This window comes from Choloepus didactylus, chromosome 10, assembly GCF_015220235.1.
Source record: "Choloepus didactylus isolate mChoDid1 chromosome 10, mChoDid1.pri, whole genome shotgun sequence".
Classification (NCBI taxonomy): domain Eukaryota; kingdom Metazoa; phylum Chordata; class Mammalia; order Pilosa; family Megalonychidae; genus Choloepus; species Choloepus didactylus.
Window position 1 is genome coordinate 64,250,546 of NC_051316.1, and position 17,813 is coordinate 64,268,358.

General features: G+C 35.3%; 1 protein-coding gene across 1 annotated transcript in view; it reads left to right on the forward strand.

The window, feature by feature from the left end:
• The window catches only part of CCDC171 (coiled-coil domain containing 171), a 524,774-nt gene that overhangs the window by 247,993 nt on the left and 258,968 nt on the right, over positions 1 to 17,813 (forward strand). Inside the window, 2 exon segments of the mRNA XM_037797175.1 lie at positions 11,514 to 11,740; positions 12,192 to 12,374. Coding sequence (XP_037653103.1) covers positions 11,514 to 11,740; positions 12,192 to 12,374 — 410 coding nt within the window.

Sequence of the window (17,813 nt, forward strand, 5' to 3'; positions counted from 1 at the left end):
GACTTATGTGCATTAACCTTGTATCCCGCTACTTTGCTAAATTTGTTTATTAGCTCTAGTAGCTGTGTCGTCGATTTCTCAGGGTTTTCTAGATATAAGATCATATCATCTGCAAACAATGACAGTTTTACTTCTTCTTTTCCAATTTGGATGCCTTTTATTTCTTTGTCTTGCCGGATTGCCCTGGCTAGCACTTCCAGCACAATGTTGAATAACAGTGGTGATAGCGGGCATCCTTGTCTTGTTCCTGATCTTAGAGGGAAGGCTTTCCGTCTCTCTCCATTGAGTCCTATGCTGGCTGTGGGTTTTTCATATATGCTCTTTATGTTGAGGAAGTTTCCTTCAATTCCTACCTTTTGAAGTGTTTTTATCAAAAAGGGATGTTGGATTTTGTCAAATGCTTTTTCAGCATCTATTGAGATGATCAATTGATTTTTCCCTTTTGACTTGGTAATGTGTTGTAATACATTGATTGATTTTCTTATGTTGAACCATCCTTGCATGCCTGGAATAAACCCCACTTGGTCATGGTGTATGATTTTTTTAATGTGTCTTTGGATTCGATTTGCAAGTATTTTGTTGAGGATTTTTGCATCTATATTCATTAGGGAGATTGGCCGGTAGTTTTCCTTTTTTGTAGCATCTTTGCCTGGTTTTGGTATTAGATTGATGTTAGCTTCATAAAATGAGTTAGGTAGTGTTCCATTTTCTTCAATGTTTTGAAAGAGTTTGAGTAAGATTGGTGTCAGTTCTTTCTGGAAAGTTCGGTAGAATTCCCCTGTGAAGCCATCTGGCCCTGGGCATTTATTTGTGGGAAGATTTTTGATGACTGATTGGATCTCTTTGCTTGTGATGGGTTGGTTGAGGTCTTCTGTTTCTTCTCTGGTCAGTCTAGGTTGTTCATATGTTTCCAGGAAATTGTCCATTTCCTCTACATTATCCAGTTTGTTGCCATACAATTGTTCATAGTATCCTCTTATAATTTTTTTAATTTCTTCAGGATCTGCAGTTATGTCACCTTTTTCATTCATTATTTTGTTTATATGTGTCTTCTCTCTTTTTGATTTTGTCAGTCTAGCTAGGGGCTTGTCAATCTTGTTGATCTTCTCAAAGAACCAGTTTTTGCTGATATTTATCCTCTCTATTGTTTTTTTGTTCTCTATGTCATTTATTTCTGCTTTAATCCTTGTTATTTCTTTTCTTGTACTTGGTTTAGGATTGGTTTGCTGTTCATTTTCTAGCTTCTTCAGTTGATCCATTAGTTCTTTGATTTTGGCTCTTTCTTCCTTTTTAATATATGCGTGTAGTGCTATAAATTTCCCCCTTAGCACTGCTTTTGCTGCATCCCATAGGTTTTGGTATGTTGTGTTCTCATTTTCATTCGTCTCTATATATTTAGCAATTTCTCTTGCTATTTCTTCGTTAACCCATTGATTGTTTAGGAGTGTGTTGTTTAACCTCCAGGTATTTGTGAATTTTCTAAGTCTCTGATGGTTATTGACTTCTAATTGTATTCTATTGTGGTCAGAGAATGTGCTTTGAATAATTTCAATCTTTTTAAATTTATTGAGGCTTGTTTTATGTCCCAGCATATGATCTATTCTGGAGAAAGTTCCATGAGCACTAGAAAAGTATGTGTATCCTGGTGATTTGGGATGTAATGTCCTGTATATGTCTGTTAAATCTAATTCATTTATCAGATTGTTTAGGTTTTCAATTTCCTTACTGGTCTTCTGTCTGGTTGATCTATCTATAGGAGACAGTGATGTGTTGAAGTCTCCCACAATTATTGTGGAAACATCAATAATTTCCTTTAGTTTTGCCAGTGTTTCTCTCATGTATTTTGTGGCACCTTGGTTGGGTGCATAGACATTTACGATTGTTATTTCTTCTTGCTGAATTGCCCCTTTTATTAGTACGTAGTGGCCTTCTTTGTCTCTCAAAACATCCCTGCATTTGAAGTCTATTTTATCTGAGATTAATATTGCTACACCTGCTTTCTTTTGGCTGTAGCTTGCATGAAATATTTTTTTCCATCCTTTCACTTTCAGTTTCTTTGTGTCCCTGTGTCTAAGATGAGTCTCTCGTATGCAACATATTGATGGTTCATTTTTTTTGATCCATTCTGCGAATCTATATCTTTTAATTGGGGAGTTTAATCCATTAACATTCAACGTTATAACCGTGAAGGCATTTCTTGAATCGGCCATCTTATCCTTTGGTTTATGTTTGTCATATTTTTCCCCTCTGTCTATTAATATCCTTTATTGTACCCATACCGAATCTCTTTAGTACTGAACCTTTCTCCAAGTGTCTCTGTCCTTTCTTTGTTTCTCTGTCTGTAGGGCTCCCTTGAGTATCTCCAGTAGGGCAGGTCTCTTGTTATCAAATTCTCTCAGCATTTGTTTGTCTGTGAAAAATTTAAGCTCTCCCTCAAATTTGAAGGAGAGCTTTGCTGGATAAAGTATTCTTGGCTGGAAATTTTTCTCACTCAGAATTTTAAATATATCGTGCCACTGCATTCTTGCCTCCATGGTGACTGCTGAGTAGTCACTACTTTGTCTTATGCTGTTTCCTTTGTATGTGGTGAATTGCTTTTCTCTTGCTGCTTTCAGAACTTGCTCCTTCTCTTCTGTGTTTGACAGTGTGATCAGTATATGTCTCGGAGTGGGTTTATTTGGATTTATTCTATTTGGAGTTCGCTGAGCATTTATGATTTGTGTATTTATGTTGTTTAGAATGTTTGGGAAGTTTTCCCCAACAATTTCTTTGAATACTCTTCCTAGACCTTTACCCTTTTCTTCCCCTTCTGGGACACCAATGAGTCTTATATTTGGACGTTTCATATTATCTATCATATCCCTGAGGTCCATTTCGATTTTTTCAATTTTTTTCCCCATTCTTTCTTTTATGCTTTCATTTTCCATTCTGTCATCTTCGAGGTCACTGATTCGTTGTTCAGCTTCCTCTAGTTTTGTACTATGAGTGTCCAGAATCTTTTTAATTTAGTCAACAGTTTCTTTAATTTCCATAAGATCATCCATTTTTTTATTTAGTCTTGCAATGTCTTCTTTATGCTCTTCTAGGGTCTTCTTGATTTCCTTTATCTCCCATACTATGGTCTCATTGTTCATCTTTAGTTCTTTGAGTAGCTGCTCTAGGTGCTGTGTCTCTTCTGGTCTTTTTATTTGGGTGCTTGGGCTTGGGTTATCCATATCGTCTGTTTTTTTCATATGCTTTATAATTTTCTGTTGTTTTTGGCCTCGTGGCATTTGCTGAACTTGATAGGGTTCTTTTAGGATTTGTAGACCAATTGAAGTCCTTATCTCTAATTTATCAGATCTATAACTTCGTGAAGTACACTTTCTCTAACTAACCAGCAGGTGGCGTCCACGAGCCACCTGTTCTCCACAAGCCAGTTCTCCCCTGCTTAGCCTTTTTGGTGAGTGGGGGAGTGAGTCTTGTGGGGTCCAATTGGTGTACCAAGCTTGCGTGTGTAGTTGGTGTTGCCTGCCCTGTGTATGGGGCGTGTTTCTGGGCAGTCAGGGAGGGGGGAGGTGGCTCTAACAATCAAATCTTCCTGGTGATCCTAGAGTTTTAAAGTTGCTGCAATAGTCTAATCCTTCAGTTCAGTCCTGCCACAGTTTGTCTCTGCCACTGACCCACAAGTCCTTGGTATTGGCGTGTGGCTCCTGAGACTTGCAAGTGGGCCCCTCTTCCAGGCCGTGCACCCCGGGTCCTCTGTTGAGGGTTGACTGTGCTATGTCACAGGTGAATGCCGTCCCCCCAGGGCAGTTCTGGGCTGCTGGGCTGTGTAGGGAGGCTCCCAGTCTGCTGAAATGATGGCTGAATGGGGCTTTGTTAATTCACACTGCTCTACCTTCCCAACTCTGGGACAATCAGCTGAGGTTGCAGGGAAGGCTAATGTCCACCCCCAGTTTTGTGGTGTGTGCCTGTTATTTGAAGCACTTCCGTCACACTGGGTTGTCTGGGGCAGTTCTGGGCTATGGGGCTGGCGATGGGCAGGAGTGTTTCCTGTCCACCAGGATGATGGCTGTGAGCGGACACCCCCCTTTTCTTGGGAAGTTGTGGTGTTTAGTGAATTTTCTCAGCCACTGGATTATTGCGTTTTGTCTCAGAGCTCTCCTAGTTCTGCTCTTGACTTGACCTGCCCAAATAGCAAGTCTTTGAAGCTTTCTGTATTGGGCTTCTTAGAGTAATTGTTTTAGAAAAAGAAAAAAGGATTAAAAAAACAAACAAACAAACAAAAAAAAACGGGCCCTCCTCAGAGATCTAATGGGTTATTGAAATGCTAAGAGACAAAGCAACCAGGGCCATTAAGGAAAGGTCCACAGGGCAGAGAGATCAGCTTTTCTTCGGGATTTGCATATGCGCCTCAGGGCCCTTCCCCTTTCTATGTTCACCAGAACTCCAAAAATCCTCCGCTTTTATTTTGGAGTTTTTCGTGTTGTTTTTTTTCTATGCCTGTCTCCTCTCTGCTGGGCTGGCTGCTCTCAGATTCTCTGGTGTCTGGTCTCAGTCTGTGTATGGTTGGAGTTTGAATCAGTAGAATGAGTTTCCGATAAGGGCAGCCACTGCAGTTCTCCCTTCTCCTTCCCGGAGCTGACAGCCCCTCCTCCCCTGGGACTGAGCCTGGCAGGGAGGGGCGCGGGTCCCCTGGCCGCAAAAACTTACAGATTTCGCTGATCTCAGCAGTTCCACGTTTTCATGAGTGTTGTATGAAGTATGCCCAAAGTCAGATTTCTCTGTGGTGTCCAGTCCACGCAGTTCCTGGCTTTCTACCTACTTTCCTGGAGGAGTAACTAAAACATACAGCTCACCAGTCTGCCATCTTGCCCCGCCTCCCGCCTCCATGGTTTTTAATGAGAAATTTGCAGATAGTCATATTGAGCTTCCTTTGTATGTGATAGATTGCTTTCTCTTGCTGCTTTCAGTTCTCTCTTTATTTTTGACATTTGATAATCTGAATATTAAGTGTCTTTGAGTTGGTCTACTCAGATCTATTCTATTTGGGGTATGCTGTGTTTTTTGGATCTGTAGTTTTATGTCTTTCATAAGAAATGGGAAATTTTCAGTGATTATTTCCTCCATCATTCTTTCTGCCCCTTTCCCTTCTCTTCTCCTTCTGGAACACCCTTGACGCATACATTCATGTGCTTCATGTTGTCACTGAATTCCCTGAGACCCTGCTCATATTTTTCCATTCGTTTCCCTATCCGTTCTTTTGTATGTAGGATTTCAGATGTCTTGTCTTCCAGTTCATGTATCCTTTCTTCTACCTCTTCAAATCTGCTATTGTGTTTCCATTGCATTTTTCATCTCTTCTATTGTGACTTTCATTTGCATAATTTCTGCCAATAGCTTTTCAAACTTTTGAGTTCTTCCTTATGTTTGTTCAGTGTCTTCTTTAGATCTTTTATCTCTTTTGCCATATCTTCCCTCAGCTTGTTGATTTGATTTTTGAATTGATTTAGGATATTTGTTTGAAGATCTTTAATTAGTTGTTTCAATGCCTGTATCTCATTTGAAGTGGTGTAAGTTTGTTCCTTTGACTGGGACATATCTTCAGTTTTTCCTAGTGTGATTCATAATTTTTTTGTTTTCTAGGCATCTGGTTTTCTTGATTGCCCCAATCAGATTTTTCTAGACCAGATGGGCCCAGGTTTCAGGAGAATATTGTAATCAGTATCAGATTTCCCTGATGGTCAGACCCAGAAGATTGTCAGACTTTCTTGTGAGTCCTCTAGACTATGTGCTTTTTGTATCCTGCCCAGCAGGTGGTGTTTTTCAGCCCACAGCTCCCCACTGGTGTAAAGTGGTGTGGTGCCTTTAATTCTTGATGGACCTTGTCCTGCCCAGGGGCTGATGGTGTCAGAAGCCAAGCTTAAGCTGTTTCTGTTTTCTCTTACCCCCCAACCCACCCAGGCCCTGGGGTGTGAGTTCTCTGAGACAGGGCAGCCACTTGAGCTGGGAAGATAAGCCCTTTATGGATTTATCTCCCCTACTTGAGTTTTTCTTTGACTCTCTATCTTAAGTCCACCCTTGCCTGGGTCAGTGCTGACAACTGAAAATGGCTGAAGCTTTCTCTAATATGTTACTTAGATTGAGAGAAAAAAAGAAAAAATGAAAGAAGTCCCCTTTTCAGAATCAGTCCCCAGCCCTCCAGTTCACCAGGCAAGAATTGGAATTGGTACTGGGTTCTGTGTGCCCCTTTTCTTGGGACACAGCCCTTTTCCAGTATTCTGAGTTCAGCCAACTCCAAAAGCCTTTGTTTTTATTTATTTCTGTATTTTTTTTTTTTTCCATCAGCCCTGCCTCGTCTCTGCAGGGAGAAACCTCCCGGTTCCTTTCGTGCTTGCTCTGGGTTTATCTGTGCTCATAGATTGTATTCAGTAGTCCAGATTTGTTAATTAAAACCACAGTTGGAGCTTGTTTGATTTACTTTCCCTCACTCCAGGTAGCCTGCTTCTTTTTTCCACTGGGAATGTTTCAGCTCAGCCTGCCATGCTGGTGGGGGAGGGATGCCAGCTCTGCAGTTTGGGGAGCTTTACTTACAGTTCTATGCTGTGATCTCAGCCATTCCACCCATTCCAGACTGGTGTACGATGTTGTCTGGTCACAGAAGTCCTCCTAACATTTGTTCCATATTATTTACTAGTTGTTCCTGGCTATTTGCTATTTGTTCTAGGGAACTAACTAAATTCCACACTTCCCTGTGCCACCATCTTGCCCTGCCTCCCCAAGAGCTGTTGATTCTTAATCACTGTTATAGATCCCCTTTCTCCATTGCCTAACATAGTGCTTTATACATATAAGCCACTCTAGCTTATTGTTTAATAAATAAATGAAGAAAGTGCATAATGCTTTTTAAAATAGCATTGTAATATTTATAAAAGTGATAATGCTCAGTAAAAGATTCATACACTATAGAAACCTGCACAGAAGAAAGTAAAAATCAGCCAAAGGTCTACCCCTCCCCTCTACAACCATTCTTAACATTTTGATGCTTCCTACAAATCTGCTGTATAAGTGTAGAAACATATATCCACACACAAAGCACCCATAGTTTTACATGAAATAACCATACAAGCATGCTTCATTGTAATTTGTTTTTCTACTCGATGGATAATTGTTATCTTTCCATGCCCCCCAAAATAGGCCTACATCATTCATTGTATTTGGTTACATACTATTCTATTGTATGTATGTAGTGTAATTTGCCCAGTGAGGCCCCTGCTGATAGATATTGATGTATTTTCTTATTTTTCACTATTTTAAACAATATTGTAATAAATATGCTGTAGTTAACATCTTTGTACATAAAACCATTTCACAATTGGCCAATTATTTTTTTGGCTAAATTCCTAAGAAATTTGATTGCATATTTTAGATTTGGAAATATTACCAATCTGCCTTTCATAAGAGTTGCATTACTGTACACTTCCAGGAACAGTATTGAGAATTCTGGTTCCCCCATAACACCTTTGGCAACTCAGTGTTGTGGCAGTCTTTTTAAACTATCAATTTGAAAGGCAAAAGACACTATGCTATTATTTATTTACATTTTTTTTGATTGTTAGTGTGGTTGCACTTTTCATTTGTTCTGTGCCCATTCATGTTCTTTTGTTAATTATCCCATATGTTCATACTGGGATGAGTGTGTGTTTCTTATGGAATTATAATAACTCCTGTATGTCATGGATAGTAATACTTTGCCATATATAATGTGAATCTTTTTTCCAGTTTGGTTTCAGTTTTGTTTGTGTTATTTTTATATTTGTAAACTCTCTAATCATTTACTTTATGGTTTTTCTTTTGGTGATTTACTTAGAAATACTAGCATTACCTAAAGGTTGTTTTGCTCATATTTTGGTCTAGTACTTTCAGTTCTTACATTAAATCTTGGGTTTATTGGAATTGTTTTGATCTAGGTAGTGAGGAAATGATTCAGCTTTGTGTCTAGATGACCAGCTACCCCTCCAACTTTTATTCAGTAGTCCATCTGTTTTTCCATAGAATTGCAATATACCATTTATCCTATATTAAATTCTTACAAATAGTTTGGTCTATTTCCTTTCTCTCAGTCTACTCCATTAGTCTCCCTGTCTCTTCTTGTACCAGTAAATACTGTTCTTTTCATGAGTATATTTTTACATGTTTTAAAATATGGCAAGGAAAATTGTCTCATTACTTTTTTGGTTAGTTTTCTGGACTTTCCACAGTTAATTTTTCAGATAGAGCACTGTTTTGAAGCAAACATCTTATTGTAATGATTGGCTTCCACACTTGAAAACAGATGTCCACATTTATATTTTCTAAATTAGCAGCTTGGAGACACAAGCATAATTTTTGCCCAGAGGAATGCTTTAAGATTCCTTAAAAGGAGTTGCATATATTAAGGGGATAATGATGAAAGAGATTCCTGGAAAAGTAAGCAGGGCCCATATCACATAGGACCTTCTCAGCAATGTTTTAAGAGTTCAAAATTTATTCCTAGGTCTGAAAGGAGTCATTGAGGCTTAAAAGCAAAGGGTATAACAAGATCCAGTTGGTGTTTTAGAAGTCACTCTATCTACAGTTTGAAGAATGGATTGGAAAGGGGTAAGACTAGAGAAGGGTAGGGAGACTTTTGCAATAACATAGATGAGATATGGCCATTGTTATAAGAACACTGAATAGATTGGAGATATGTTAAGGACAGGAGTTGTGAGAGATGGTAAGGAAGATGGAGATGTCAAGGGACAAAATGTTACCAAGTCTATAGAACTGAGTCAGAATTTAGAGATATTAACATTACTCATTTAGAAGTACATTATTCCCTTTTTTGGTTAAAGGAGTATTTCTCAATCTTTCTTAATAAGTACAACTATTGTACACTGCTTTCTCCCCACATTATAGTTGTATTTTAGTAACAGTTGAATTCTGTGATGTTTTTAAAGGGCCTTTAATTTTATTACTCCCAACCTCATGAATATATGTTTTCATGCTCTATATTTTGTTAGGGCTAAATAAAGATCAAAATGGCAATTGTTACTGCAGTTAAAGTGGTGGAAACCTTGTAGTAACTTTTTCAACATCCACACTCCCACCTCCCACCAAATATGCAGTCCACAGGTTTAGAACTACTGGTCGAAATAATTCTTTATGAATTTGTTTTGAAGATTGTAATAGTGCCCCTTCTATTGGAACAGGTTATTTCATATTTGCAGAACATAGCACCTGCTTCTTTCATGAAAGACAAAATGGTATCAAATAAGAGATGAATGATTAACAAATTATTTAACATACAAGAATTTGTTAAATGTGGCATACTAAAAACTTCAAAGAGCCTACACATGTTTAGACATGAAAAATTTTAGTGACCTTATTCCTTTCCCTTATTTCTCTATCATTTTATAAATAATTCCACAACTGTGTCACTAGAGGATTTTTTGGTTTTTCATTTATTTGATATAGAATTAAGTGTACTCTGTATTACATAATGTGAACTACATTGTAAAAACACTTCTTATTTATAAAGCATAAATTATTTAGTGCTTATCTTGTAATTCATTGATAGTCAGTTGTCAGCAACTTAGAATGTATGTCTCTTCCTCTCTTAAAAATTCAGAAGAATGCCTATGGAATTATATTGTCACTTAATTTCACGTTTCTGAGTTGACACTGTCTACATAAATACATTTCTGTGATATAGGTAAACCACTATTCATTAAAATTTAAGTGTAGTTGGTACTTGTTTTTAAAGATTTTTTGTTTCTGGAATTTTATTACTTTTAGATTCCTATTTCCTAAAACAATGAGCTTTTTTGTTTATTCAAAAAATGACTGTTATATAATAATATATATTTTCTCTTGGTATTGCTTAAAGTATTTATATGTTCAGCATTTTTGCAGCTACTATGGAAGTAGAAGGAAATCTAATTAATCCAACAAACATTTAAAAAATACCGACATATGATAGGCTGGAATAATGAAGAGAAAAAGAGTATACTAAGATGAAAAAGACACAGTTATGGATTGGAAAGTTAGTTGGAGAAACAGGGAATGCGTATATTAGGTATTGAAACGATGTGTTTTATTGAATGTTATAGAGAAAATAAATTTTAATGTTTGTTCATGCATTCAACAGAGGCCTATTAAATGCATACTATAGTTTAGTAATTCTTTTAACTCAGTAATCTGCAGTGTATGTTGATTGGTATATAAAGCTATAAAAATTTTTTTCATTCATGATTTATTTAAGGAAGATATTGTTAACAAAAGGACTGAGTATTAATTATACTTTGTATGCCTCTGTCCATGGGATTCTCAGACAATATGTTTATAATGAGTGGCATATAGAATTAGTTATAGTGTATCCTTAGACCTTGATGCATCAATATCTGATAGAAATAAATTGTACATAGAAGATATTATGTGCTTATCCTATTAATAGTTTCTGTTTTATGTATAACTCCAAAGCTGTGTGGCTTTCAAATTCTCACTGCTGCATAAATTTAAACATTTATCTTTCCTTTTGTATGTTGAGGAATAAAAAATAGAATGAAGCTCAAATTTTAGAAAACAGCTTCTGTCAGAAGGTTCTTTATAGCATAGAGAACCACTGATTGATCTCCTTCTTGATCAATGTTGTTGTTTAGTGTGAACTATGCATATTCTATTCTTACAACTACAAAACATTTTTGTATTGGGTAAAAAATGGCCAAATTTTATTTTAATGCTTATTATATTAAGAAAAGATTTGAATTAGCTGCAACAGCAGAAGCTCTTGAAATGTAGACTGGTATAGTACTGAATTTAAATAATCTCTCCATGCTTGTCATTTTACATGGATAATATCATAAGACAAGTAATGACAGAGTAAGGCCTGTCTAGCAGAGAGAAAACTAAATTATATGACTTTTATTAAGGTATAAATAAACCTATTAACTGTTATCTGGAATACCAATTAGTAGAAAGAGCACTGACAATTTTATTTATCAACATTAAACTCAATTATTAATTACAGACCTGACGAACCTAGCAGTAAACAGGCCATGTTGGACCTTAAGTCCATTATTTGAGAGGGATGATTACCAAAATCCTGTGGGGAAATAAGTAATTGTAGTTGTAAAATTTTAATTGCCTTGGAATAAGGAAAATTATATTTTCTTGTCTGAGAATATAAATAGTATGCCATTAAGGTAACAAGCTTCAGTAGTTGTAAACAGAAAATAAATTTATATTATATTTTAAAACAAAGAAAATAGTGATTAATATTTAGTGTCATAGCATTCAGTGAATGGCTGCTGTAAATATATGCAGATTTTCTTTAGACAAATTGTGTGGTAGATGAGCTATTTTTTGTCTTTTCTTATAGTGAAAATTAATGTTAGAGGGAACATTACTCAGGCGAATGGGAAATATAAAATTGAGAATATATTTTTATGTGTGTGATCAGCATTGTTGTGAAATGATTGAGGCAATTAACATTTTTTTCTTTTTCTTTGAAGATCCAAATTCCAGAATTTGTGGACATTTACTTATTGGTGCAGCCAAGAATTCTTTTGCAAAACTAATGGATAAAATTAGCCTGGCAATGGAGAGTATACCTTTGCATAGTAGCAGGAGTATTACATATGTAGAAAAAGATTCCTTGGTTCAGAGGTTGGCCTGTGGGCTTCATAAAGTGAACACACTGGCCCTGAAATATGGTCTACGTGGCCATGTCCCCATTATGGTATGTATGTAATATAATAGTGATCTCAGGACTAGTAAATGAAATATTGAATCAGACTTATTTGTAGTTTAAATTAGATGTACATTAATATATGTAGATTTCCTTTGAGTTCCATGTAAACTTTTAATAAAATAAATAAAAGTACTTCCATATCAAAATACAGAAGTTCTGGCCTTATTTCTAAATGTACTGTAATTTATAATTACATATAATTACATTGCAACAGGATTGTATGAGCCCATTTTCTGGCCATTTACATTATTTCTTTTCTTCAGTTGTTCATTTCATGTACACCAAATTATTGGTTATGTAAAAAATAAAACTCCTATGTTTCAGTCATAGCTGGTATTGTTTTCTATATAACCTGTTACACTTAATTTGGTAAAATGGCTATTGAGTTATTAGTAAATCTGTAGTCCCTTCATGTAAAATTGCTCTTGTTTACCAACAGAAGAGCACAGCATCATTACAGAAGCAAATATTTGGATTTACGCAAAGACTGCATGCAGCAGAAGTAGAGCGTCGTTCATTGCGCTTAGAGGTCACAGAATTCAAACGAAATATGAATGAAATGAAAAAGGAGCTTGACAAAGCCCAGGGTCTCCAAATACAATTAAATGAATTTAAGCAATCTGTAAGTATATTTGATTTAGAAAAATATGGATTTGGTGAGCTCTTCTCTATGTGTGTATATATCTTTGTTTTCTTCAACTTTTTATTATGCTTGTTTTTAAAAAGTAATTCAAAGTCTCATTAGTAGGATTTGTTTTTTCTGCAGAAAATGTTCCATCTAACATGACCCTAGTTGAGGGAGCCTGATGTTTGGGTTGGGTGATGGGATTTTCTCTCTTTTATGATGTTGAACATTTTGAGTGAATTAGGTTATTTTCTGTGATCAAATTGCTTTCCCAAAGAAATGTTAAATTTGTCTAACTTCCATCAAGGATTTATATGTATTTTTTAAAAGGCAGACAGGATAGCTGAAAAAACAAGGGCTATATGCCAAATAACATTCAGTTAGGATCAAAATGTGGGACAGTATAAAGCAAAAGAAAAAACAGATATCCACATATTCTGTTTGTAGTTGGGTTACTTATTAACATTGCTGTTCTAAAAGTGGAAGTAGGAGCACAGAGTTAAAATTATGTTGAGCCTTCAAAGTGGTGTACTATAGATATACTATAAATGTTAATATAATAGAAATATATTATATAAATAGGAATACAAAATTTGTTTCTTATCCCTAAGAATCAGCTACTTTTAGTTCTCCCTTCTGTGGGAAAGTACTTTTAGATGTGTCATTTGGTTAATTTGGATTTTGTAATAACATTTGTGAACATAGAGACAATGACAGGAAGTAGTTTGGTTCTTAATCCTACGATTATGTAAATTGTTAATCTTAATTTTTATTCTAATAGCTAACCCTCAGAGGGCAAAGAGTTCTTATAGATTAGACGGGTCAAGAAATCATGAATTACCCCTCTGATAAGAGATAAGCAATAGTTTTATTATCAGCAAACACCTAAAAACACCACACTTTTTTTCTCACTTTCTTAGATTTTTGCTCAGAGAAGGGAAATTTATGAGCTGCTTTAACATTGTTATTTCTGATTATAAAAGTACTATATGATAGCCATAGCTAAAAATACAAAAAAAAAAAAGAAGAAAGTTTAAATCATTATAATCTTACAACTCAGAACCAGTCATTGTTGAAATGTGAATACATTTCATTCCAATTTTTCTGTATGTATATGTGCACATACACATGTCTTTATGCACAGATGTAGTTTGGAATAATTTTGTATTTTTTTCAAATTAAAGTACTATAAACATTTTCCCAAGTCATTAATTATGAATATTATTTTAGGTATATGAACAATATTCTGTCATATGAATGGTTCAAAATTTGACTGTTCCCTCTTCATAAATATTTTGTTTCCAATTTTTGCCATTATAAGTTAATTGTAGAGAGCTATTTATACTTTGAGAAGCCAATCCTTTTAAAGTGTGAGTCTGCCTCCTTTTGACCTGCTTCCTGTTGTATATATACCAAAATTTGGGATCTTAAAATCTTATGTCAATTTTGAGATTGAAAATATAGTCAATTTGGAAATAAAGGTTTAGATAATAGTGGCTTTACTGAAAATTAGAACGATTCCTTTTATATGTTGCTTCCTGGAATATCTATGAACAGTTCTAAATATTCTACACAATTTTATGTCCTAGTCTAAGGTTTATTTATTAGGAAAACATGTTAGCATTTAAACTTTTTTAAATAATAAACTTTACTTTTAGAACAGTTTTTGGTTGATAGAAGAATTATATGAGTACAGAGGGTTCCCATATCATACCTCCCCCACTCACACACGTACATGCTTAATTTCCCTTATTATAAGCATCTTGCATTAGTGTAGGGCATTTGTTACAATTGATGAGCCAATATGGATACATTATTAGTAGTTAAAGTCTCAAGTTTACATTAAGGTTCACTCTGTGTTTGTACAGTTTATGAGTTTATGACAATGCATAATGTCTTGCATCAACATTACAGTTTCATTACCTTAAAATATACAGAATAGTTTTATTACCTTAAAAATGTCCTGTGCTCCACCTACTCATCCTTTCCCCTCACTCCTCAAATCTGGGGCAACTACTGATCTTTTTGTTGTGTGGCTGAGCACTTTTTGACAAATTACTTAATCTCTTTTTTTTTTTAGAAGATTGTATGTACACTGACAGTCACATTGGGATCCTCAATAACTGTTAGGACTTTTTTTATTAATACCTTCAATTCAAGTATGTTTGTATATATTCTAATTTTTCCTCATTTTGACCATTTTCAAATGTATACTTCATTTGAAAGTATTAATTACACTCACAATGTTGTGCTCCCATCTCCACCAGCCATTAACAAGACTTTTTCATGACCCCAAATAAAAATTATGTACCTTTTAAGCAATAATTTCCCATTCCTCCCTCCTTTTGGCCCCTAGTAATTCTCTATTTATTTGCTTATTTTAAATATTTTATATAAGTGGAGTCATATATTTGTCCTATTGCATCTGACTCAAGTTAACATCTTATCTTTGATTAGTTTGAAAATAGTTAGGATTCAATTTCTAGCATCTAGAGAGAAAGAGTTTGAAGGAAAGTTGCTGGCAGGTTACTAAGAGCCTTAGTTGAATCAAAAAGCTAAGAATATATTCCAGGAAATGTTTAGTGTGAATTACTTCTATTGAAGTATAGAAATAAAAATAGGGTTAGTTGAAGTAATAATTGAGAGAATGAGGTATGAATTTGTATATTTTGGTATATAATTATAAGTTATAATAATAACATTGATGATTTTTAACATTTATTGGACATATAAAGGCACATACCCTAAGCAATTTACAGGCATTGACACATTTTGTTCTCTATGACAATCTTTTTTGGGTAGGAATTATTATCATCTTTGTTTTGCATATAAGAAATCTGAGGTACCCAGCAGCTAAGTAACTCACCCAGGGTCATGCATTTAGTAAGTGAAAATGACTGGATTTGAACCTATGTAGTCTGGCTTCAAATCTCATACTTTTCATCACTTCATTATAATGGTTAGCGTTTTTACCTAGCCATGTCAAGAAAGGATTGTTGTATTAAAAAAAAAAAAAAAACAACAGATAGAAAAAAGGTGTTTTTTCCTCTAAAAAAATTGGGGCATCTGCCTTCATATTCATTTTTTATTGATTTCAGGCACAGTATATAGGAGAAAATAAAATAGCTTCTGTATAGTTAGTCTTAAATGATAATGACAGAGAAATGTCATCTCTGCCAGAAGCTGTTCAGAACTTTCATTGTTATGGAATACCATGTTCACCTCCTGACAGCTATTCCTTAAGAGCTAACTCCCATGATCTTTTCTTGGTTTATTAGCTCGTCAAAAATGCATCTACATACCCTCTCATTCATATTCTACATTGTTATATTTGTTTGTTACTGTTTATTTACTTGGCAGAAGAGTAATCAAAATTGAGCCAGTCTATGGGAAAGATGGATGGACAAGAGAGACTAAAAATACCTAAGTTTTTAGGTAAAGAAGAAATTTTGGAGCATTGGGAAGGGCACATGTATTCTGTTAAAATAAAGGAAAAGAAGTGCTGCAAAATGGTGTGGATATTGATTTATAGAGGTCAAGGTTATTGCAGAGAGCAGAATGATCTGATGGCAATGAGTGGTAATTTTATTGCAGAGTGCAGAATGATCTGATGGCAATGAATGGTAATTAAAACAAGAATAACAATAAATAAAAGAAGAGTTACAAAAATACTGTATTCACAGACCCAGAAGATTGCTGTGGTGTCAGGGAATAGAGAGATATTAAGAAAGAGAAATGGAGCTTGAGTATGAGAGGAGGTATTAGAACTGTTATTCTTAAAGTGAAGAGTTAGGATGATGTGGAGAATGAGGCAGCTGTTAAGAGGAAGTAAAAAAGATGTGTTCTTAAAACTAAACATTATGTGAGAATCATTGACATATTAGATATACCTTTACTAGATGACTCTCAGGAAATGAGGCAACTTTCCTGTGTGCCTTGTGATTATTCTCATTACTTTACATAAACTCAACTAAGTTGTTCCAGTTTGCTAATGCAAAATACCAGAAATGGATTGGCTTTTATAAAGGGGGTTTATTTGGTTACAAAGTTACAGTCTTAAGGCCATAAAGTGTCCAAGGTAAGACATCAACAATTGAATACCTTCACTGAAGGATGGCCAGTGGTGTCTGGAAACATCTGTTAGCTGGGAAGGCATGTGGCTGGAGTCTGCTCTGGAGTTCTGGTTTCAAAATGGCTTTCTCCTAAATGTCAGTGTCAGCTTCTAATGGCCGTCTTCAAAATGTGTCTCTCAGCTGCAGCTCCTCTTCAAAATGTCACTCTCAGTTGCTCTCAGGTCCTTCTGTCTGTGAACTCCTTTATATGACTCCATTGATCCAATTAACACCCACCCTGAGTGGGTGGAGTAACACCTCCATGGAAATTATCCAGTCAAAGTTTTCATTCACAGTTGATTGAGTCACATCTCCATGGAAACACTCAATCAAAGAATTCCAATCTAATCAACACTAATACATCTGCCTCCACAAGAGTGTATCAAAGATAATGGCATTTTGGGGGCCACAATATAGCCAAACCAGCACATAAGTCTTCAGCCATCTGTTTTTATATTGTCTTTTAAAATTTCATCAGTGTTGAGAAATGCATGATATATACCCCTGAAAAGGCAAATAATAGTAAGACAACAATTGCTTCAGGGAGGTAGCAGACAAGGTATCTGATACTTATATAAAACTGAATACTTATATATTTTAATGTAGAAGGACCTATGTAATAAATTTGTCCTCACAACCAGTTCCAGCAAAAGTTTTTCTCTGTAGATGAACTTTTTTAAAAATTAATTTCTTTTTTTTTTATTAGAGAGGTGGTGAGTTTACAGAACAGTCATGCATACAGTCAGGATTCCTATACACCACCCCACCACCAACACTTGCATCGGTGTGGAAAATTTGTTAACACTTTTTTGTAATTCTATTTTTGAATGGTAGTGACATTTGTTAGAATTGATGAAAGCTTATTAAAGTAGTACTATGACTATTGGCCATGATTTATGCAGGGGTATTTTCCCCCCATATTCCCAACCTATTATTATTGTTTTATTTTTCATGCATTGTCTTTATTACTTACCTACCCATACATTGGATAAAGAGAGTGTCAGTCACAAAGTTTTTACAATTATGTGGTCACATGATAAAAGCTATATAGTTATACAATAATGTATCAAAGATCAAGGGTACTGGATTTTAGTTCAACAATTTCAGGTATTTTCTTCTGACTTTTCTAATACACTAGAAACTAAAAAGAATTAGTAGTCATAATCATTTGTTAATCCTAATTTCTCAGTTACATCTCCTCCTCTCATTTGATCATTCTCTCAATCATCAAGGATATCTGGGCAATGACCATTTTAACTTCTTCATGCTGGATAGGAGTGTTTACCTCATGGGGTAGAGGAATGAAACTTGTTTACATCCTTAG